Raw genomic sequence first — 24,169 nt, 5'->3', positions numbered from 1 at the left:
ATAACCCTAAGCCACAGAAACTCCACCTTGTGAGCAACCCTTTGCTCACCACGTGCAGATCTGTGCCAGGCTGGGGGAGCTCAGGTGGCCAGGCAAACCTTTCCAAATGTGGCATGTGGAAGGCGTGGGCACTCAGCAGAGAAGGGAAATGTAGATGGAACAGGGTAACAGAGGAGCAGAGGGGGAGCTGGCTGTGCAGAGAAATCCTTCTAAGTCCTGACAGACCACTGTCCCAAGTGCCACCAAGTTCTCTCCTCACCCAGATCATGACCTCAGCTGTTTTCAGGTCCCGAGGGCTCCATTCTGGTTGAGCTGAGCCTCCACAAGGTGTGTGCTGCTTTCACAGCCTCTCCCAGCACAAAAGAACCACTCTGTGGTTCCCTCCTGTTTCCATCAGTGCCTCATATCCTCCCCAGGCTCCTCTCCCCCTCCTGGGTGTTTGGGGCGCCCACAAATGCGGCAGTGGGAGATACAGGTGGGCACGTGCAGAGTTTGTGCACACAGGGCTCAAAGGATGGGCAATGCCCTGAGTAAACAAAGGGCTCTGGAGTGTCATCAGCTCAGGGATTAAAGGGATGTGCTCTCACCCTGTACAAACAGCAGGGTAAAGTGGTGGAGTTAAGCAAACAGCTGTAAAATGGCTCAGGCTCAGCTGATGCTGATTTCATATATCACAGAATCACTGCATGGGGTGGGTTGGGACAGACCTTAAAAATCACCTTGTTCCCCCCCCTGCTGTGGGCAGGGACACCTTCCCTGAGACTAGGTTGTCCTGACCTTGGACCCTTCTGGGGATGGGGCAGCCACAGCTTCTCTGGGCAATCTGTGCCAAGGTCTCAAAATACAAATTTATGATCCAGGACACTTGACATTCATCCCTGGCTCGGCCAGTGACTTTTTGTGCAGTCTGGAGAAGCCACTGAACTCTCAGGAAGGCCTGGTCATTCCCTGTTTGTTCCCTGCCTGCCCATCCTTCAGCTGTTTGGAATAGGAGCCATCCCCAGGGTGTATTTGCCCAGCACAAGCACAGGGACAGCTTGAGGTTGCTCATCCTGTGTTGGGAGGTGAGAATTTCTCCAGGAATTGTGTCCAAGACCTGCCCTTGGATATTCACCTTCTGTTCTGACTCAGTTAAAGGGTTATGGAGATAAGGATACTTCTAGAAGAGAAACATGTTCAGAAATCTGCCATTATCTGTGAAAAAGTTTTCTTAGCATATGAGATCTTAATCAGACATCTATTATTTAGTGAGAAGATAAGGAGGAGAGATCTCTCAGCTGGTATCTGCTCTGCTCAGCAGATAACAATCAGCTCACATGGCCCTCTTTAGAAACTCTCAGCTTTGGGCAGAATCAAACCGTGCAAGTGGAGTCTCCTTGGCTTTATTCCTCCTCCTTACCCAGAAACCCAGAGGAAATCATCAGAGGTTTCTGTGTCTTGATTTTCCTAATTGTAAAATAATAAATGGGAAATGTTCTTCTGAGGTAAAGCTGAGAAGTGACAAATCTCCACAAAGAGTTTTGTAAGCCCTGGATAAAGAACATGCAGGTGCCTGAAATGTCAGCAGAAAATCTCTCTGAAATCCAGTTCAAAGCAGCTGGATGCAAGAGTTGCCGCTTTTGAAACTAGGAAAGAACTATTTATAGGAGATGAAGTGTTCTGGTGCTTGTGAAACACAGAGAGAAACAGTCTGTGCTCTGCAGCCCTGCAGCCTAAAACAATGCATTGACAGGGGCCTCGTGGGACACCTGGGTTTGTGTCCCACGAGGGAGCCCAGAGCCCTGGGATGGAGCTACATGGCCTGCCCAGTCCTCCCAGGACACTCTTCCTCCCAGCCCTGACAAACAGACATGCAAAGGCCACATTAGCCAGGGGCTGCTCTTCTGGGGCAGAGAGGTGTGGGGGGTGTCTGGGATCACAGAAAACCCGAGCTCTGGTGATGTGGTGCCCAGAACCTGAGAGCAGCAGAGGAGCAGAGCTCCCTTGGCCGTGCCTTGGCTCTCTCAGTGCTGTCATTGTTTGATTTTGGGCTGCTGGGACAGGTGCAAATCTGCTTCCAGATCACACCCGGGTACATGGCAGGCAATGTTCCCAAGAGGCTGCAACAACAAGGAACAGCTCTTGTCTCTCAATGCTCCATAGAACTGGGGGCTCTTCTGCAGCACCTGACAGGGCCTTTCCTCCTCTGCTGCACCTTTGTGTCTGCCTGGACAGTCATTTAGTGAGTGCCATTTGTGGCAAGCTGATTCTTAAAAGACAAAGAGGTGAAAAAAAGGCACTTGAAATGAGTTTTGGTTTTTGAGCAAGCTCAGAGCCCTGGCTGGGTACGGGGGCAGTGCAAGAGTGAGTGCAGGTGTGGGAGGATGTTTCTTCATCACTCAAAAAGAAAGGATGCACTGGCTAAACAAAAAGATGCAGAAGGCAAATGAAAAGGTGCTGAAGTTATATAAAAAGATACACAAGTTTTACAAAAATATGCACAAGCTAAACAGAAAGATGCAGATCCTAAATAAAAAGATGCACAAGGTTAATTAAAAGATGCACAAGTTGTATAAAAAGATGCCCAGTTTAAATAAAACCAGTTTAAATAATGAGCCAGGCAGGCAACCTGAGGCGTGGAGAACCTGGTCCCCTAATAAGGTCATTCACCTGCTCTTCTGGGCATGAATTAATGTGTTTTAGAAAAGTGCTTATTATCTCACTAGGTCAAGGACATTTGTTAGTGCAGGAGCTGAGAAAGGTGCCATGAAGCCCAGGTTTACTCCCTCTGGTTGTACCTCAGTGGAGTGAGGCAGGCTGGGATGAATTTCTGGAATATTTAGATATTCAGGAATATTCTTTGCACATAAACAGCAGGAGCTTCAATTGTTACCTTAGGGAAGGCAATGAGGACAGCCTGGAATTTGTGGTTTTTTATGGACAGCAATATTGCAGATTCAATGAAGCTTCTGCACCCCCCAAGGCACAGAGGGCCCTGGGGTGAGGCTGGAGTGCATTCCATGTTCGCCAGAAGAGCTTGAGGAGCATGAGAAGCTGGTAGGAGTGATCAGCCAGGTGACAGCAGCCACCAAGGCCCTGGCAGCCATTGCTCCCCTGGCACCCAGGTGGACCCAGCACAAAGCCCGGGTGTGATGGGAGTACCCAGGCCAAAGGTGATGGGATCTGGACACCACATGGCCAGGGAGGCTCTGGGAAATCAGGGAACACAGAAAACCCAGAGAAGGGACAGTGTGGGGCCAACAGGCTGCTGCAGAAGGATGGAAAGAGGGACGCTGGGTGACATGGCAGTGCTGCTGCCAGCTCTTGTGGGATTTGGATTTCATCTAAAAAGGCTGATTTCTGCTCCAACTGCATAAGAATATCACCTTTTATTTAATAAGACTGAATTTCTTAAGATTGCAGGGAAGAGCTTGAAATGATATCCTAAAAAGTTTGAAAAGCCACCTATAAATACAATTCCAAGTTCAATTAAGGCTATGTTCAATTAAAGCCCCTCGTGGCTTGCTGCGTGCATCCTACTAAGGATCATCAGCACCTGCCATGAATAAAAATGTAAAAACCAACAGCAGGATGGCTTTAGGAGTCCAGTTTTCTCTGAGTGATGAACTGGCAAGGGAGGGTTAGGTAGAACCTGGGAGGTCAGGGAGGGACAAGGATGAGTTTATAAAGGAGAGCTGAGAGGACCCAAAGCAAATACACCTGGGGGAGCCTCGAGCCCCGCTGATTTGTAGGAAGGAGGAAGAAGCCCTGGGGCAGAGCACGGGGCTGGTGTCAGTCCTGCCTCAGCCGGCACTCCGGCAGGGACAGGAGCTCTGACAGGTACGAGCTCATCACTTCAAAATTAAAGCTGGCAAAGCCCCAGTAAAAGCCTTTTTGGGAGATGAGGTCAGGTTGTTCTGCCCCCCCGGCAGCCCGTTCGGGCTCTATTCTTGCCTCTCTCCCACAGACGATGAAAGGAGCAGGGCTCGGAGCATGTTTATTAATTCGGGATGACAATAGGACACCTGGACCAGCACCTGTCAGAACAGGATGCAAATGAGCCCGGGGAGCTGCCCGCGCTCCTGCAGCCCTAATGAAGCGCTAATAGCACTGATAATGCCTCGCACGGCATTCGCGGGGCATCGGCTCAATTGCAGTAATTAATGCGCCCATCCCGAGCCGCAGCTCCCATTCACGGGCACTTCCTGATGCTTTGCTCTCGCTGTTTGGTTTTAAACACACAAACCCGGGACTTATTATATTTGCAAACAATGGCCTCGTGGAGATGCTCTGATTTACTGCAGAGATAGAGGAGGGTGATCTTTGAAAGCCTAAATTAAAGCAGGATTTCCTTCTGTTTTCTCAAAGGAAAGGTTAACATTTGCTAATAACTGCCACAGGCTGCAAACGGTCTCAGTGTCATATGATGGATTTTTCTGATTGCTTTTAATCAAGGTTTTCAGATATCATGGGGTGTAAACAGAGAAATGAGCTGAGTGCTTATGAGTTGAACAAACCTCAGGAGATGTGACTCAGATAAGGAAGAACTGTTCTGACAATGAAGTAATAGCAGGTTCTTTGCTGCTCAAGTTCCACTTTTTATCATTATTATTTTAGTGTTCCCCATTCCATATCTGTGGCCGAGATAAACTGCTCGGCAGGGATGGACATGTGGTTGCAGGGCTGTGTGGGAGGGTGAAGGGCTCTTTCCCCCACAGAGACATTAGGTTGTTGCCCTATCTATTTCACCTCCCGTATTTGGGGTGGGTTTTTTTTGCCTCTTCAGAGAAATTTAGATAATGGGAATGAATTAGAAAAAGTCTCTTTACTTGTTCAAATCAGAGAGAGATAGCAAAGGTGAGGCTGGGGATATGGAGATGATCTGTCCATGAAAATTATTACTTCTTGCTAGATGCCTCCCCTCGAGAAAGGGATAAATGGGGAGGTGTTTCAATCCCCCATCTGAAAATAAAGGACACAGAAATTATCCCCCAGGAGAATTGCAGGAAAGGAGGAGTCTGTGCTGCAGAGCTGAGCTCTGGTAAAAGGCATTTTGTGCCATCAGTTTCTTTGTTAATAGGACCCAAAATGTGAGAAGAACTTTTGTGTGGCTGCAGCAGGGCCTGCATTTCTCAGTGACTCAGGACACTGATGTGTGAGAGGTTGTTTTCCTCTCGTGCCATCTCAGGGGAGATTTGCAAACTGCAGAAGTCAAGTTTTGGGCTAACACCGGTGGTACCAGGGCTCACTGGGGAAAGGGAGTGAGGGGAACTCCTGTTGCTCAGCAAAGCTGGAAAAAGCAAAGGAAAGCTGAGGGGGATGAGGGAGTCTGGCAGGAGCACGTGGGGTGAAGTGCATACAAACCTCCAGCTGACACAAGCTGTGTCCTCTCCCACGAAAAGCTTCATCATAATCTGTGCAAACATCACTTCAGGATAAACACAATCCTGCTATAAATACCCCCGGCCATTTCCTGTTGTTCTTTCTGCAGCTTGCACAGGGTTTGTGTCTGGCTGAGGGTGTGACTGAATCCACACAGTCACACACATGCCCCCTGCTCTGTGCTCCAGTGAAAATGGCTTTTTCTGCTTAAAATCAGCCACTCTGGGGGTTGTGCCACTGAGCTGAATGTTCATCCTCAATGAACCAGGAATATTCTTTATGGAAGGAATTCAGGGCAGCAAAATGGTAAATTCTCCTGCTATTGTGATGAGTTGACTTGAATGTCTATATGCACTTAATTACAGTTAAATTAATGACACTTCATTACTTAATTACAGTTTAATATACACTTCCCATCCTTGGAAGTGTCCCAGGACAGGCTGGATGGGGCTTGGGATAACCTGGGATAGTGGAAGGTGTCCCTGCCATGGGGTGGAACAAGATGATTTTTAAGGTCTCCAGACTCAAAACATTCAGGGATCCCATGCCATGGTTTGTCACATTCATCCACATATCTATCCCAGGTTATTTCAATTTGTACCCATTCTTAATTTTGACTGGCAAAGGAAATCGAGCACATTAAAACCTGAATTGAGAGAAGCAGAAATGCAAACTCCTCCTGGCTTGTTTCATGCCTGATATTTACTGAATTTTGTGTTTTAAGTGGATTTGTTATTTCAGTGAAAATGGAAGCAAAAGTCACACTCCCCTCTGCTTGTTAATCACAGAAATACCTCAAGGAGAAAGGAAACAAATTGAGGGGAGGGCCCTGGATCCTCATGTATGAATTAAGTCTTTAGAGAACCAGATGGAAAGTTCCTGCAACTACAGAATTTTTAGCTCAGCAGTTTCATTCAAACCACTAATTATTTTTTAAATTTTTTTTAAATAGTGTTGAAAATGTTCTTTTTGCTAAACAGAATGAATTGAAAGCCTAGGTTATAAATACTTGCCTTAGGCTTTCTACCTAAATAGAGCTAAAAACTTAGGGTCATACATTAAAGATAACTTGGGCACATCCAAGGAAGATTCTGTGCTGTTTGAGTCTTTAAAAGTTCCTTCCCAAAGTGAAAAACAAACCCAGATTTACATTGCCCAGACTTATTAATCTTGGATCTGTTGTCTTGGTTGGTTCTAACCAGAGAGTCTATCCCATCTTTATGAAACTCCAGAAATTATAAATTGTTCCTTCAGTGTATATGAAAAAATGGGAAGGGAATTTTTCAGATCACGGACAGACTGGAACTGCCCCACTGGGGAAGGAACCAGGGCCCCACTGATCCCTTTGCTCCTGCCCACAAAATCAGGCAGGAATGCTGAGAAGAAGAATATTCTTAGAAAAAATCATTGTAAACCAGTTTCCCTGTGACTGCAAGGCAGTGAGGCAGAGTGGGTGTGTGCAATGGAGCTGTTTGCTGTGAGAGGCAAGGAAATGGGAATTGCAGGCAAGGCTGGGGAGAAAAGGCCTAATGAATGAAACAGAGACAGAATGTTCTGTCCCTGCTCTGGCTGGTTGAGGCTTTACCTCTGTGCTGTTTTATATGGGCTGAGTGAAGGCACAGACTAGGATCTGAGAAGGTTTAAATTAAGGATAAAATGTATTTGCTTGCCTGGCTCAGATTTTCCCCCTCAAAGATGCCCCTGAGGAAAACTCCTTGTTTGCACATCCCACTGTGGCTCAGCACCTGAGGCAGTGCCCTGGGAGCACAAATCCTTGTGCTCTCAGCCCAATTTTGCTGCAGTTGTGCTGTGTGACCCCCAGAGAGTGACGTCCTTGGGCCTCTTGTGACTGTGTTACAGAAAAGTTGTTCAGAGATGAGAAAAGCAGCATGAAATCTGCCCCTAAGGGTGACCTTGAGTGTGTGTGAGAGAGGCAGGCAATATTTTGACATGTTTAAAAATCCCACCAACATTTTTCCTTGATGACAGTGAAAAAGTTGTCTCCCTGGTTAACCTTTAGGTCCCCTGGCACTCCCAAACAGCTTCTGTCTGGGGTGGCATGGAGAAGGAGGAGGGGACAGTAAAGCATCAGTGATTACATCAGTGTAAGATATGTAAAATGATCTTGATCTCCATAGCCTGTGCTCCCCCAAACCTGCATTTATCTGTGTAATGAGAATGTGACCAATAGAACGTTTTGCCCCACCAGCTTCTCCTGGGAGCTGACTCCTACTTCCAACCTATTCCTCTCCACATCCCTGGCAGTGCCCAAGGCCAGGTTGGGCATGGCTTGGGGCACCCTGGGATAGTGGAAGGTGTCCCTGCCCGTGGCAGGGGTGGGACTGGATGGGCTTTAAGAACATTCTAGCCCAAACCCTGCTGTGACTCTGCAATTCCAATTTTGAAGTGCTTTACCCATTTTCCCTCTTCCCCCTATTTTGCAGTAGCTCCATCAGGTGTTCTGTCAGCAAGTCCCCTATAAACATCATCTGAAGTGATGTTGGGATCTCTTTGTTGCCCCCATGGAAGAGAAATTCCATCATCACCCTCACCTGAGACCCCCAGGAAGATACAGGGCAGCCCCCAGGGAGGCACTGCTGAATTGCTGAAATCTCACTCCTAGAGGATGCTGATGAGGAAGGTGACTGTAAGACCTGCCATGAGGCACTCCTGCTTTCTCCCTTGGATGCTCCTGTGGGACCTTCCCAACCAGGGAGAACCTGTGCCTTCAAAGGGGCCCCACTGCGCTCCCTGAGTGCTGAGGAAAATCAGACCCCCAGAAAACTCAATTCAGGTTTGCAAGAGCTGCTCAGATCAGTCTGTGCCAGGTATCCTGAGAGGATCCACTTTTCCTTTGGTCTCTTTGAGACCTCCATAGTCTGGCCAGGATAAGAATCTGACGTAGTTTGAGTCACCATGATATCAAAATGCCAAATGTTAGTGATATTGAGGTACCTGTGCAGTCAAATGGCATCAGCCAGAGCCAAAAGCAAAACAGATTTTCTTAAATTATTTCTAAGCATTCAATTGCTTCTTTAGTATTTGCAAAAAGTATTGAAAATATAATTAAAAGTCTACATATCCCAACTGCTTGGCTATTGGAAGTTTTCCAGGACAGATCCTGTGTGAGTTGGAATCATTCTTGCAATTCACACAATGCACACCAATACAAAAAGAGTTGCAGGGAAGGTTGGATCCCACATCACCCCAAAGGCAAATCTCCCAGTGGCTGTGCTGGCATGGGGAGCCTTAATTTGGCCCTGTCCCCAAAGGCTGTGACAGAATTCACTGTGTTTGTACCAGGGACAGACACAGGAGATTCCTGTGAGAGACAGTCTGACCTTTTCCTATATGGTGTCTTTTCCTCAGAAAGATGCAAATGGATCTAAGCCCTCCTGTTCCCTGGAAAGGCTGAGTTCTGACAGGCTGCCCTAGGTGGTGCCTTCTCAGGTTTTTCAAGGCTTCCTTCGAAACTCCACATCAGTTGGAATGCAATAGCAATATTTTAAGGAAACTGAAACAGTTAAAACTGCAATGAAGCACTCAGATTATCCAAAATAAACTTTGGTTAATTTAAGGTGGATTTCTCTGGATAATTGTTTTGACCTTCTGTCCAACATAAGGATTGAAAATTTTCCCCCAGCCTCCAAAATCTCAGGATATAACAAGGATCTCCTACCACATTCCAGACTTTTCCATCCCTTACCCCATGCCTTGACACCCTCTTTACTTCTCATTGTACACAAAACCTTTGGCTAGAGCTGAACAAACAGCATTGCTGCCGAGATGGTAAATGAGCCCCCATTTCCCAAATGTCACTGTAGTACTGAAACCACAGGACCATCTTGCGGCTGCTTCCTGGCCATTTCCTGCTTGCTTGAAAGCTGAGGAAATGAGGTATGCTGAGGTGTGAACTCTGTTTGTTTGTATGGGGAGAGCTCTAAGAGACAGAGATACAGCCCATGACCGAGGTGCTGGGCTCAGAAAAGAGAAAAAACCCCAAAGTGCCCATTCCTAAGGCATTTACCAATGAATGTTAAACACTGCACCTGGATTAGCCTGCAGGGACTTCCTGATACTCCCAGCCTGGGCAGAACCTGGCCTTGGCTTAGGACTCTGCCAAGGTGTGCCTCAATTGATTTTCTTTGGGTTTAAGTCCTCAGTTTCACTAAAATCAGGAATGGGTCTTTGAGGGGTGGCTGGCTGTTGTTTTGGTCTGGTTTAGTTTGGTTTAGTTTGGTTTGGTCTGGTTTGGTTCCATTTGGTCTGGCTTGGTACGGTTTGGTCTGGTTTGGTTTGGTTCAGATTTTTTTGGTCTGGTTCAGTTTGGTTTGGTCTAGTTTGATTTGGTTCAGTCTGGTTTGGTTTGGTCTGGTTTGGTTTGGTTTAGTTTGGTTTGGTCTGGTTTGGTTCCATTTGGTCTGGCTTGGTTCGGTTTGGTCTGGTTTGGTTTGGTTCAGTTTTTTTTTGGTCTGGTTCAGTTTGGTTTGCTCTAGTTTGGTTTGGTTCAGTCTGGTTTGGTTTGGTTTGGTTTGGTTCGGTTCAGTTTGATTTGATCTGGTTTGGTTTGATGTGGTTTGGTTTGGTTGGGTCTGGTTTGGTCTGGTTTGGTGTGGTCTGGTTTGGTTTGGTTTGGTGTAGTTGGGTTCGGGTCAGTTCAGTTCAGTTTGGTTGAGTTTGGTTTGGTTTGGTCTAGTTTGGTTTGGTTTGGTCTGGTTCAGTTTGGTTTGGTCTGCTCTGCAGTGCTCCCGTTCTCCTGCCAAGACAAGAGCAGGGCCACCCCTGGCTGTGACCCAGCCACAGGGACAGTGTGAAATGCCAGCCCAGGGACTGGCACAGCTCCGGCCATGGGGGTGCCCTCTGAATTCCTTGGGCTGGGATGGCCCCTTCTCCCCACACTTTGAGGAACCCCAGTTGGTACCAATTGTTCCAGCCCTCTTCAATCAGAGCTTTGGCAGCCTGTAGGCTCTGCCCCAAGCCCTGCCACAGAGCTGACTCTCTGCAGGATGGCTGTTGCTTGCTGCGGGCAGGGCTGGGAGCAGCCTGGGTTATTAGCAGGAGAAACTGATTGATTTATGAGAGCAGAAGTCTCCTGTGCTCCAGCACAGGTTATTCTCCAAATGCAAACTCTCCTTCACTTCACACACACAAAGTGGCTGAGTGCTGTGTTATGAATGGGCCCCTTTGTTACCCCGGGCCCGACACCACAGACTGTTTAGTTCATGTCTGTGCTTTAGCAAAGGAGGACAGGGTCTGCAAGACAGATGTGCCCTTTAATTGCAGGGAAATATTAGAAGATCGTTAAGCCATTTCTGACAGGGCTTTCCTCTGGCTCTGGGAGTGGGGAGTTGTTTGGGAAGGCCAAGGAGCAGCCCTGTCTTGCCAGCCCCACAAACAGGACCTTGCCCTGCTCCCTCACCCCAACACTAAACAAAACCAGAGAAGGTTCACTCAGAAGCCCCACTTTGCTGCCAAAGCTGCAGAGCTACATCTCAGAGAGAACTCTCCTTACACTGCATCTGATAAAAGGCTTTTCAACACAGCTCAGGGGACTTGCCCTGCTGGAGATAAGAGCAGCACTATCAGCTCTGCTGAGAACATGGAGATGTGCCGAGGGTTCTGCTTCTTATTTGTGTTACTGAGCCCAGGCTCAGTGTAAGAAACTCTGCAGCAAAAGGAAGACACTCTGCAGGCGGATCAGAAAACACCCCAAAGTGCAGGGGGAAAGGCAGATCCTCTGCTCTGCAGTCAGCTCAAAAAACACACAAAAAGTGCAGGGGGAAAAGCAGATCCTCTGCTCTACAGGAGAAAGAACTTCGGGGGCAACCTGGGGTTTAGTCTTGGTTTAGTTACACTGACACAATGACTTGGAGTGCTGTTTGGGTGCTTTGTGTTTGTTCCCATGCTGCAAAATTACTGGAACAGCCTCATCTGTGTCTGCAGGGCACCCCTGAGATGGTGGCTTTGTTTTTTTGGATCATTGCTGTGACAGAACTTGACTGCCCCTACTTCAGTTATTGACTCAGAGCTAATGATTTTTCATTTAAAATACAGCAAAATAAACCAGGACAGACCCATCATATTGATTGTACAGGTGGGGATCTGATGAGGTCTGAGCAGACGTCCTGGAGATGGCAGAAACCTGCAGAATCAGCCCCAAACTGGCCCTTGGGAACAATGTGAAAGAGAAGGAGAAGGATGCAGAGCTGAGTGACCTGGCCAAAGCCACAGCGCTGAGCAGGCTCTGGGCTGGGATTTGCCTCCTGGCAGCCCTGCCTCCCAGCCCCTCCCAAACTCACCAGAGGCCTCTGCTGCAGCTCTTGTCTGCCCTCTCTGCAGCAGATCCAAAATCCCTGCCAGGGCCTCACCCACAGACCCTGCTGCACCAGACACTGGATCTCCCAGGCATGGAAAACTATCTCTGGGTACAGACTTGGACCATTCAATGATTCTGGGGCTTCTCGAGGTGCCAAGGGACCTCATTTATCTGAGCCAGGCCCAAAGCCCTTCTCAGTACCACGCTGATAAAGCCAACAGCCTTTCTGTTAATGGTCCCTGATAAGAAATTTTGAAGAGGGTTTTTTGCTCAGTCTCAGAAAAAAGTCAGTTTTGCTTTGTCTATCAATCCTACCCCTGGGATAACACTTGGCTGTTCTGTGGCCTCCTTCTCCAAGGACAAGAGATTTACAAAATCTGAGCTCTCTGGGGGGCAGCATCACACAGACAGGGAAACTGAGGCATGGGGATATTCATACAGCTGTGAAAGAGCCCTTTTTTCATTTTTACTCTCACATCTGCTGTTGGGTGAGCCAGCAGCCAATATTCACTGCCTGGTTCTTGTAGATTCTTGCTGATTCAAGCCTGGTTCTTGTAGGTGTAACACCAGAGAAGGCCTTGGATGTGTTTATTTAGTGGGAATGTTTATCCTCAGCAAAAGCTTCACTACGTTTATACAGCAGAGGCTCTTTCCCTGCTGCAGCTCCCTGGACCTGGTGGTGGGGTGGTCTTTGCTCTTCCATGTTTGATATCAGGAGATGGAACAGCACCTTGTCAACACCTTTTTGTATGGCAGTGTTAACTTTGGGCTCCAGCCCAGATGACAGGATTGGATTCAGCCTTTTTGTCCAAGAGGTAAGTGTGATGGCAATCCCTGAATCCTTCCAGGACTTTCCTCTTGCACCAAAGTTAAAACATTGGTGTTCCTTTGTAAAGAAATCAAAAGCCCCTGGGAATTTCCACCAGTGTAAACTGGGTTTTCCTGTTCAAATATCTCGATGGAGATTGACAAAGAAAATATCGCAGTGTAATCCTGCCGAGCTGTTTTCCTTGGAATGCCATGGGCAGGCTTGTTCACAAAATCTCTGCTTTTGCTATAGGCGTAGGCAGAAACAATCCCCTCACTGGAGCCGCAGGGGCTGGGCTCAGTGCACAAGGAAAACATGGATTCTGCCATCCCAGCAGGGTGGCAGCCCTCAGCTCCACTGCCAGGCTCAGCAGAGCAGCTGGGGTGTGGGTCAGGAGCCAGCAGAGGCTGCAGTGCTGAACAGGGGCACCCGAGTTTGCCCAGGGGCAGGGAAATCCAAACCTGGGCCAGTCACAAGATTTAAACCTGATATTTGAGAGGCATTTATGGCACTGCGGCTCCCAGCACCTGTAAATGGGAGTATGATTTGTGTGAATTCAGGCTCTTTGGGAATCTCTCTGTCAGGACCTGTCCATCCCAGTCAGAGCCATTTGTCTGCTGCAGAGGTAGAGATCAGACTCCCAGTGCTGGATCAGGAGCATGCATATGCTCCTTGGGGAACAAACAGGCTCCTGTGAGTCCTGGACCACCTACCCCCTCTCCTCTTTTCTCTGGGCTCTGTGGGATGCAGGCCCTGACCCAGCCCAAGTAACCTGCTCTGGGCTCAAACCCTAAGTTTCTGTTCTGAATGTCTTGGGCACCCAGAGCCTGAGCTCAAATTTAACACAAACCCAGCTCTGGCCTCAAACCCTGAGTTTGCACTCTGGATGTCTTGGGCACCCAGAGCTTGAGCTCAGATTTAACCCAAATCTGGCTCAGGGCTCAGGACACAAATAGACTCAAGCTCTCAGACTGGAAAACCCAAGCCACATCTCATTTTGGATTCAGCTGTAGGATTGTGTTGGACTTGTGTTTGCCCCCATAGAGTGTCCAGACCTTCACTATGCACTGTAGGTGTCAGTGATGGATTATTCCTTATAGTTCCTTTTAGCTGAGCATTCCCTCGAGAGCTGCTGAGGTGCTGCAGGCTCCTGGCCCAGGGAGCAGTGCAGGCTGTGCTCGATCCTGGACATGCTGCTGGGATCTTTTCATGCTGTTGTTTTTCCTCAGTCTGGGATAAGTCATGTCGGGCTGCAGGAGCTTGTTTTGTTCTCTGTGGATGGAAACAAAGCAGCCCCCGATGGCCACTTCCTGATGGGCTTCCTGCGATTGTGCAGGGAACGGTGTCAGGGAACAAAACAGGATACGGCACGGGCTTGTGAATGTACCGGGGACAATGGTATCAAAGTGGAATAAAAATAATGAATGGGCACTGCTGGAGCCTTGAGTCACAACCTGAAATATTTGTGTCTCCCAAAGCTGCCCCCTCCCACCTCTTGAATTCCTGGGAGAACGCTCTTTTTACAGTTTCCAGTGCTTTGGCAGTAGGAACCCAAAGAGAAAAGATGAGGTTTCATGGCTTGCACCTATTCCTTCGTGCTTTTAAGACTCTGCTTTCTGTCCTTTTCCAGGGCAGCCTGAGAGGAAGCCCAGAGATAGGACAAACCTTCTCTCATAACAAACCCCCAGTATTTTTGGTTTTCTCCATTTGTTGTTTTCCTTTCTAGGGCAAGTCATTTCTATTGAAAAGTTTCAATTTATCTCTGCATGTTGGAAACAAAACCAGCAGGATTGTCACAGTCTCAGTTTCTGATACGAGTAAAAATACCCCTCAGAAGTTCAGCTTTGAGGGACAGGGTGACACTACTGGAGTGGTAGATGCAGCTTGGGGTGAGCTCAGCTCTCTTGACACAGTGCTGGGTCAGTCTGCAAAGTCCTGATGGAACACTAGCCACTGGGAAGAGCCTCTGGCAGCACATCAAGGCAAGGGGCTGGGCATGGGGTGCTCCAGGACAGAGCTGAGGTCAGCGCAGCATTTCTGCATTTCTGCTCTGGGATTCTTGGGGTTTGTCAGCAAGCCAGACTCTGAAATTATCTTGCAGTTTCCCTCCCTGTTTCTTCAGCGGAGAAGACCATAAAAATGCTACAATAATATTTACTGAAGGGTGCATGTTCCCAGTTAGGTCCATGTGTCTCTGTTTACAAACACATCTGCTCAGAGCATGGCAATTATTTTAAAAGCATGAGGGGACAGAGAAATTAAATCAGAAGGAAGGTGAGCTAGAGCTGGCTGGATTTGAGTCCTCAGCCCTGGGAAGCAGTCACCCAACAGTGTCAGTCTCAGTGAGAAGGGGATACAGCTTTGGAGGTGAAAAGCTGTGGGCACAGAGGAGTGGAGATACCAGCACAGGAAAGTGACTGAGGGGAGTGTTAATACCTGGCAAAGGCTGATTGATTTCTGGGAACATGACATGCTTAGAAAAGATCTTGTGAGATCATGAACAGTCCTCAGCCTGAGCAGGGTCAGGCTGGTTAATCCATAGAGCTGAATCCTTTTGAGTTCTGTGTCACTTCAGGCTCCTGGGATAATCTCAAGCTCAGGACTGTCCATCCCAGTTAGAGCCATTTTCTGGCTTTTATCAGATGCCAGATTTCCAGTGATGCAGTGAAATTACCTGCCAAGGTAAGAAACCTGGCCCAAGCCATGCCAAAGGTCAAGCTTCCAGCACTCAGGACAGGTTTCACTCTGGTCTCATCCTGAATTGTCTCGTGTGTCCTGGTTGGCAGAGCCAGGCAGGGAACAGAAGCCAGGGAGTTCTCTGGGAAGGGCAGCCAGAAGCTGTGCTTTGTCTCAGCAGACACACATCTCATGCCAGTGTCAGTCCCAGCAGGATGGGGAGCACTGGGGAGGGCAGGAGTGCTTGGGGAGCTCCCTGTCCACAGCCCAGGGATGGGATGAGCCAGCTGGGGGCTGACAGGGCTGTTCCTGCTCCAGGCACAGCTGCTGATGCTCGTGTTCCAAGGGAAGAGCTGCAGCACACTCCAGGATTTGGGGTGATTGGGAAGGGATGGTCCCTCCAGCCTCAGCTTTCACCACATTTACTTTCCAGAGGTCAAGTAATAATAATAATTTGGGCAGGTTCTTTTTAAATTCTACCTCCATTCCTGGGCCTGTGCTGAGACCTCACAGAGCCTTTTCCTGGGGATTTCCCACAGTTCCAGGCCTGGTTTAAGCCTCCTTATCATTATGCTTAATGCAGCAACTTGCTGGGAAAGAGAAACTGTCACCTGGTTATTCCCAGTCGGCTGGAAACAGACCAAAATAGGCCCTGAAACCATTAATGTGAAGTCTAGACAGAGGAAAAAAAAGTCTTTGGTCCAGATCCTATAAAAGGGTGCCTGAAGTAAAGAGCTTTTCTGAGAAGTGAAGTACAGAGGAATGATTTATATTTTTATCCTTTTTGAGTCTGCTTTTGGGGATACTGAGATGAAAATAATAGAGCATTGATTTTAGCAGCCTTCTTTTACCCACTTGATACAAAATTTCATGGGAATAGTGAGCATAAAAGTAACCCCCAAAAGATAAAGATATATGTATTTTTTTTTCCTTCTGAGGAGTTTTGCCAAATAATTTTGCCCCAATTTTGAGCTGTCTATTTTCAGCATGATTTTGGTGGCTTTCACTGTTTTTGCTGTTTCTGCTGCTTTTACTCCTGCTTTGTTTCCGCCTAATATGAGTTACCATGTTGTGGTTTCCCATTCATTTGAGTTGTGAAGGAATTATGGTGTGTTCCAAGGCTGTCAAGCTACCCTTTGATGGAGTGGAGTAGCCTGGGTGGAAAGAGAAGGAAGGGGGAGGAAAGGGAAGAAAAGGCAGCCTGGGCTGAGTGGGTGGCTCTTTGTCCAGGTCAGTGTCCTGCTCAGTGGCTCTGAGCAGATCTCCAGTACAGACTGGGGCAAAAACCTGCAGTGTGGGATGCCCTACAATTAATGAATGAAACCCCTCCTTTATACCCACAGAAAACCTCAGATCTGCAGAGACTTGGACACAGTGTTAAAGGTATACTGCCACCTTAACCCTGAGTGCTGCTGCAGCAGCAGGGAAGGGAGCTTGGAGCAGCCTGGGAGAGGGGAAGGTGTCCCTGCCCTTGGCAGGAGGTGGAACGGGAGGACCTTTAAGGTTCCTTCCAACCAAACCATTCCATGACTCTGTGACAGCAGCCTGCATCTCATCCCATCCCTCCTGGGGCAGGGCCAGCTCTGGGCAGGGATTCCAGCAGCTGGGATGTCCCAGCCCCACCAGCAACTCCATGGGGAAATGCTGTGAGCAGCACAGTGGGGGACACTGAGCAGTGCTGCAGGCAGGTACCGGGGGAAGAACAGGGCATCTTGAAGGGACAAGTGACATTCTGCTGCACTCACCCAGGGGGGTGATGGATCTCCAGCTGCAGCCAGGAAATGCTCCTAAGCAGACTTCAGTGGATTGTGAAGGGCACAAGACTGGATTGTGGTTGTTGGCAATCAAATGTTCATTATTCCAGTTTTCTAGGGGGAGTTCTGGGGAGTCTCTGCCCCAATCACATCCTCTAAGGAAGGTGGAATAGCAGGAGCAAGCCTCAGGAAAAGTGGTTTGGAAAGGCCACAGTGGGAAATCTTGGTTTGATTGGGAGCAAAGGAAGAGTGGAAATCTGAAAGCGTGCCCAAAGGATTCCTGTGTGTGTCCCAGAGGCAGCACTGGCCGGGGCTCAGGGCCCCACAGTGTGCACAGTGCAGGGCACCAGAGGAGGGGAAGGCAGGGAGAGGGGAATGCTCCCAAAGATTGAGGGCAGGGATGAGAACACTCTGTCTTCCAATCCAGTGCCCGATCCTCCCTAATGTGCTGCCCCACAATCAGCACAGACCCTGCTCCTTTTTAAATTTCTTATTTGACTCATTTTCTTGTAAGTCTGATGTTATCTCTGTGCTCGTATGAGATGTTGGCAGCAGAAATGCTGACTTGTAACACTGCAGTGCCAAAGTTATCTCTACTCCAGGGTTGCTCCTCGGTGTAAACCTTGGGCTGTGTGTGACACTTCTGGACCTTGGATTTTGGTGCTTTACCTTGTTAGGTCTGGGTTCTTCAGGTCTGTGTTGGCAACATTCTCTTTACAAAAATATTTCAGGAGTGATTTTCTCGCAGGACCAGGAGTGCTGGGAAGGGGGAAAAAGGAAAAAAACCAGCCACCTCTCTGGCAGAGGAGTTTTCTCTCCATGGCACAATGGTTCAGGTACTCAGCGCTGTCTTCTCTTCTAAGGCAGCCTTTGTGGAGGAGGATGAAGCTTTGATCTTCAGCAATGCCTTTTAAATGTGGTTATGGCCAGAAAAGTGATTGTAGAGAGCTAAAGGTTGATGTTAGGTGAAATCTCATTGGGCACCTCAGTTATTGGGGACACCTGGGGTGACAGCACTTACTACTCACCTCACCAGCCCTTGTTCCCCTGGCCTTTCTCCTGTCTCAAATGTCCTGTTCAATTCATTAACTAACTGAAACCTTTGCTAAAGTGTGTGTGTCATCTCCCTTTGCAAGGAGATCAGGAAAACTTAGTTGAAGCACTGGCTTGTCAGCCCTCCCAGAATGTCAGACTGGCTGTTCCTGCCCTCAGGGCCAAGGCCAAACTGTGGCTCCCGCTATGTCCCCCTCACCTGGGACCTGGGTCAGGATGGCTCATTCAAATAAAGGCAAACCTGATCATTCACTCTCTTACAACTGGAAACTGCTGTACAAATAAGAGGCCCATGAGAGATTCCTGCCTGAGGGATGCAGGAGTGTGTGCCAGCTCCTCCTTTGGGGCAGCCACTGGTGGGCTGCCCTGCAGGGGCTGGGGCTGGGCTGCCCAGGGAGCTGGACGAGCTGCCACGGCAGCATTTATGCCAGGAATGTGATTAAAACCTGGAAAACCTGAGGCCAGCCTATTCCCAGAGGCACTATAAGGTAACATATATGCCAGAGTAGCACACACAGCCCCTGTCTCGGCCTCAAGCTGGCAGGCCCAAAGCCACAGGCCGAGGCAGCTCCATGGGGGGACCTGGCAGGCTGTGCCCGTCTGGGCAGGCTGTGTTGGCACCGGCACACCTCAGAGTGCTTCCTCAGTCTCCAAACACTGAGCAGCTCTCGATTCCAGGGGAGAGAAGCCCGGTGTTTCAGGGCACTGCCGCTCTGTGCCTCAGGCAATGCCCCTGAGCAGGCCGGGCCTGGCCAGCTCTGCCGGGGAGCGCAGCCCACAGCGAGCACAGGGAGGGCTGTGCACGTCCCCACAGCTAGGGCCGAGCCCTGGCCCCTTCCAGGAGCGCTGGCCCAAGTCCCAGGCAGCCCTGGCCCTACCCAGGGGTCCCCACCAGCTAAGGCTGCCTGCTGCTCGCCCCCTGTGTTTTTTCTGAGCTGGATGTGGGCACAGGGCTGAGCTGGTGGCAGCGTGGCTGGCTCAGTGCCACCCGACCTGCCTTGCATGTCACCAGCATTGCTCTGCTGTGCCCCTGGAGCCGAGCAGGTGTCACCAGCCCTATCTCTCCTCATCTGCCTGGTGGCTCAGCACCCCTGGGGCTGAGCCTTTGTGCTGCCACCAGCTCAGGTTTAGCTCGAACCTCTCCTGGCCCAGGAGCTGCCAAGAGCAGCCGGAGCATTCGGATTTCTCCTGCTGTTTTCAGGATGAAGCTGTTCATGCAGCACAAGGCAGAGCTCGGTCCCAGTGCTGCAGTGAGGTTATTGCTGTCCCAGTTAACACCAGCTGCATGCAGGCAGCTCTGAGCAGCCACTTTGTCTTTCAAGGAAGATCCTTATCTGAAGAGGCTCTCTGCCACATACTCTGTGTCACAGAGCAGTGTGTACTTGCTTGTATTTGTAAAGTTGTACTGTGTGCAGCCCCAGTCTTGGTCCAGGGTTACTCTGTGGAGTGTTGATAAGTTTGGGGGCTTTTGTGACAGCCAGAGAGATCCCTGCTTCAAATTTCTTTACCACCAGACAATTTCTTCAAAAGAAAAATGTCTTTAGGCAGAAAAAGCAGCCTGGAATTAAGAGTGCCTGACTAAGCTTGAATTCAGAAGAGCTCTCCAATCCCTGCATAAGTCCTGCAGAACCTCTCACACTGATTTTATGGAATAACTCTCATTATTGTTATTTTCCCAGATACTGTTTCCCTAAAACAAAAACCAATTTTTGTATGCTTTAGAGTATGTTTTTAGACTGGAAATCTCCAAACCCAAACATGCAGAATCTTTATCTGATGAATTTGCAGTGGTATTCATCTTTCTCTTGTCTCTGCCCAGCTGAGATTGGATCTAGAGTGCCGTAAGGCAGTCCTGCAGCAGAGTGTGGGGTTCACCCACCACCTCAGGTAGGAAACCTGACACTTCTATACTGTGAGGAAGTAGAAGCCTTCAGAAAATGTGTCATTGGAAACCCCTGCCTAGGGTGAATCCTGACCTCAGTGAATCAGAGGAGCAGCAAATCTTGAGCTCTGATGGGAAGGCTTTGCTCCACTTTAAGCCTGAACCATCTCTTGGTCTTGTACCTTCCTGCACAGGCAAAGTTTGCAGCCTGGAGATAAAGCCAGCCCTTTGAGGGGTTTCTGACACAATTCACACCAATCCTTCCCAGGGACACTTTCCTCTCCCTCCCTTACTCTAAAGCTGAAAAAGGGAGGGGTATTTTTGAAAGGTTGTGAATCCACCAAGGAAAAGCTGCAGGAAAAGTTGAACACAGTGTGAGCTCCTTTCACCAACCACCACTGGGCAGTGTGGGGTAAAACTCCTTTTTGCTCTTTAGTAGCTCTAACCAGTTTGAGAGGTTGGCCACAAAGTGCAGCAAGTGCTGGAACTTCAGCAGGATTTATGTTTGAGGGTTCCTCTGAATTCAAGCTTAGCCAGGCCCACTCCAATTCTAGGCCAATTTGGCTTGTTTGGGTTTGTTACATGATCTGAGATCAGAGATAGAAAAGCGATGGTTTTTGTAGGCCTGGCTCTCTTTAAGTGGGTTAACTTGAGGGGGGTTTTCATGTTTACCCAGCACACTCTGAATTACTGACTTTTTTTGTGACAATATCATGAGCCTGGTTGTATCTGATTTGTGCTTAGATTCTTGTAGCATTCCAGGAGCTGCACTTCTCTAAGCTGTCAGAATTTCTGTTTCCCTCACTGGTTCTGGAAGAATTTACAAAACAAACCTCTGAAACAACTACTTGGGGGAAGGGGGCGGAGAGAGAGCAATAAATTATTATTTTTAGAAGCTCCCTGTTGAGGCTGTGCCCAGTGAATGTTGGGGTTAGCACACACTAGGTTTCAGCTGTGTGCTCAGAGAGCCTCTGCAGCCCACACACCACTGCTGGGTGGATTTTGAGCACTAAGAGCCCAGAGTAGGTGAGTCTGTAGCTTTGTTTTGGAGTCTGCTCCATCAGCTCACATGAAAGTGGGAGCTGCTTTCAGTGCGGGAGGTTCCTCCTTCGGTTTCTGCCCTGCCACTCATAAAGGCAGCTGTGTTGTGTGTGGTTAGCTGAGCTCCCTCCAGAGCAGGCAGCCCTTGCCAGATGCACTTTGGGTCAGGCAGGGCTGTGCCAAAGCCATCAGGAGCCCAGCACTCCTCACTTAGAAAACCCAAGCACATCCACACAAGGAAATTGATAGCCAAAGCTTTTTGTCAATATTTGGAGTTTCAGCAAGGGGCGGGGAGGGAGGGGGATTTAAAAAAAAAGGGGATAACAATTTCCTGTTTTTAAGCATTTCTAGAAATGCACAGTTGGGTAACACACGGCCCTTCATTTCTCACAAAATAAACAAAAAGTGTAAAGTAATGCATTTTTTCCCCTACCACAAACACCCATAACTGTGACCTGCTCTGGCTGCTTCTCCTTCAGCAGCAACCTCAAAACACAAACAGCACACAAACCCTCCAAAAGGAGACGTAGAGACCTTCACATGCCACTCCAGAGGTGTTCCCATACACACCAGTTGGCTTTGGAGCAGCAGTGCAGCAGGTGGGCAGGTCGGTCACTGGAACTGGGGCTGAACTGCTCACAGTGAGCATTGGGGTGACACAGCCCCCGTGAGGTGACAGCCCCTGTGAGGTGACACAGCCCCTGTGAGGTGACAGCCCCAGCAGCTCCTCTGCTGTTTGCAGAGCTCCAGTGAACCTGAACGCTGCTCCCACCCAAAGCCAGCAGCCAGCAAAGCAGAGCAGAGTAACCCCTGGTTTGCATAGGGGCTCCTGGACCCCAAAGACTCCGATTGCCCCTGGCAGGTGGAAATGGCAGCCAGCAAAGCAGAGCAGAGTAACCCCTGGTTTGCATAGGGGCTCCTGGACCCAGGGCTCTTGCTCCTCGGGCAGGTGGTGGTGGCAGCCAGCTCAGGGCAGCTGTGGGGCCCTGCAGGTGCTCCCAGCTCAGAGGGAGAACCAGAGGGCAGTTCCTGCTTTAGTCACAGCTCTGAGGGCTGGTTCTGTCTCTCCCCAGGAGGCTCTGTCGGTGGTGAGCGACGACCAGTCCCTGTTTGACCCCACGTACGGCGCGGCCGCGCAGCTCCCCAAGGACATGACAGCCTCCGGCAGCCCCGACTTCGGGCAGCCCCACAAGATCAACCCCCTGCCCCCCCAGCAGGAGTGGATCAACCAGCCCGTAAGGGTCAGTGTCAAACGGGAGTACGACCACATGAACGGATCCAGGTAAGGAAAGACCCTTTCCACACTTACAGTCTTAACCATGGAATCACAGAATGTCCCAGTTGGGAGGGACCTGCAGGGATCATTGAACCCAGCTCCTGAATCCAAGCCCCGAGCCCAAACGAAGGCAAAGCACACACTGTCCATTTGTGCTCTTGTCCTGCACATCAACAAACCTCTCTGTGCAGGACCATGTCCCAGTCTCCTGCAATTCCTTCTTTTGTGACTCATTTTTAACAGCCTGAGCACCCTGCTTGTGCAGTCCTGCAGGCTGTGTCCCTCCCAGTCTCCATGGACACTCCACAGACTGGGCATGAGACTGACAGGGCAGAACTCGTGCTGCAAATGCTGCTGTAAATCTCACATTTTACCTCTGACTTCAGCACCCCGAGGCTGTGCTGTGTTTTCAGGGACTCACAGAGGGAACATGCAGCAGTAACTGGAGTTTCTGCCAGTGAAGCACTGAAAGCTGCACTGCTGAACTGCCAGGGCTTCCCTGAAGGACACCTTTTATTTGTGCTCTACCAGGCCATAAGCAAACTTCTAGAAATGAAAAGCTTTTTGATGTCTCAAGCTGCACCAAGGGAAATATAAGTTGGATATTAGGAAGAAGTTTTTTTACAGAAAGGGTGATAAAGTTCTGGAATGGCTGCCCAGGGAGATTGTGGAGTCCCCATCCCTGGGTGTGTTTAAAACAAGCCTGGATGTGGCACTGGATGCCAGGGTTTGGTTGAGGTGTTGGGGCTGGGTTGGACTCGATGGTCTTGAAGGTCTCTTCCAAGCCAGTGATTCTGTGAATTCTGTGAACTCTGTGGAGAAGGGAGAAAGAGGAGACTGAGGTCCTTTATGGGAGTCTGCAAGGTGCAACAAAACCAAGGGCCTGTGCCTGTTGGAGATCCGGATGCTGAGAATTTTAGACTTTCTGTGCTAGCATACTCTGACTCCCAGAAGAACACTGCATTTAACCTGAAGCCATAAAAAAACCTTCCAAAATTAATTGATAACACTAAAATTACAAGTATATCATTAATTAAAAGTGTATAATATCACAATGTAAAAAACTTAGACTTTTAAAATATAATAATAGATATAAAACAAGATAAAAGTTTTAAAACAAAACCACGTTATTCTTCTTCACCTTCTTCTTCCTTCTTCTTCATAAGTTTAAGTAGTATTTTGTAATTAAACACAAAAGTCCACATTGCAGACTTTGAATAATTAGATATTATATTAAAATAAAATTAAAAAAAAATAAAAATCATTGTGCCCATCTCTTCTGAGTGTATAGAGGTGACACAGGGAATTCAGGAGCCCACTGGAGAAGGTTCATTGTGTGAACCCCCAGAGCGTGCCTGGGGATGGTATAACCTGCCCAGCTCACAGCCACAGCACAGCCAGCCCCTGTCATTTGTACCTAGAGGTGAATCCTTTCCCTGGCCCAATGGGAAATTGAATGGCTTGAAAACATTTTGTTAATGGATTCTTTGCTTCTTTTCTGCTAAGGCTGGGATTAAATCCAAGATGGTATTTTTTGTTTGGACTCAGATGTTTATTAGTTTTTATCTATGTTACAGTCTAACAAGCTGTGAGTTCTACAGCACATCACTCTAACAAGGTAAAAAATGGCTCACTATCCTTCTCTACAAGGTCTTTTAAGGATAAACTGTCCAATTAAGAAATGAGACCTAAATTATTTTTAGTTTTAACCCAATAACTAATCACTTATGCCCCGCAATGGGGACTTTTCTGTCCAAGTACACAAAACCACCCAAACCCATGGAGAAGAAGGAGAAGAAGAAGGAGAAAAAGAAGGACCAACCTCTGCCCTAAACCCTCCATCTCAGTTTATAGATATTGTTATATTCTAAACCCTTAAACTCTAAGTTTTCCACCCGGTGATATCACACACTTCTATCCAAACCCCACACCCACAATCCCAGTGCTATCATTCCATTCTGGAAGCTTCTCCATGGCCTCAGGTCACTGCAGTGTTCTCTTG

At 48.6% G+C, this 24,169-nt stretch overlaps 1 protein-coding gene across 2 annotated transcripts in view; it reads left to right on the top strand.

The window, feature by feature from the left end:
• FLI1 (Fli-1 proto-oncogene, ETS transcription factor) overlaps positions 1-24,169 on the top strand; it is a 103,001-nt gene that overhangs the window by 40,719 nt on the left and 38,113 nt on the right. For both annotated transcript variants that reach the window (XM_018922798.3, XM_009097826.4), the window contains one exon: positions 21,965-22,173. In XM_018922798.3, coding sequence (XP_018778343.1) covers positions 21,965-22,173 — 209 coding nt within the window. The remainder of the gene's footprint in view (positions 1-21,964; positions 22,174-24,169) is intronic.

Source organism: Serinus canaria, chromosome 24, assembly GCF_022539315.1.
Source record: "Serinus canaria isolate serCan28SL12 chromosome 24, serCan2020, whole genome shotgun sequence".
NCBI lineage: Eukaryota > Metazoa > Chordata > Aves > Passeriformes > Fringillidae > Serinus > Serinus canaria.
Note: the sequence above shows the minus strand (reverse complement) of the source record. Positions and strands in the feature narration are given on the sequence as shown.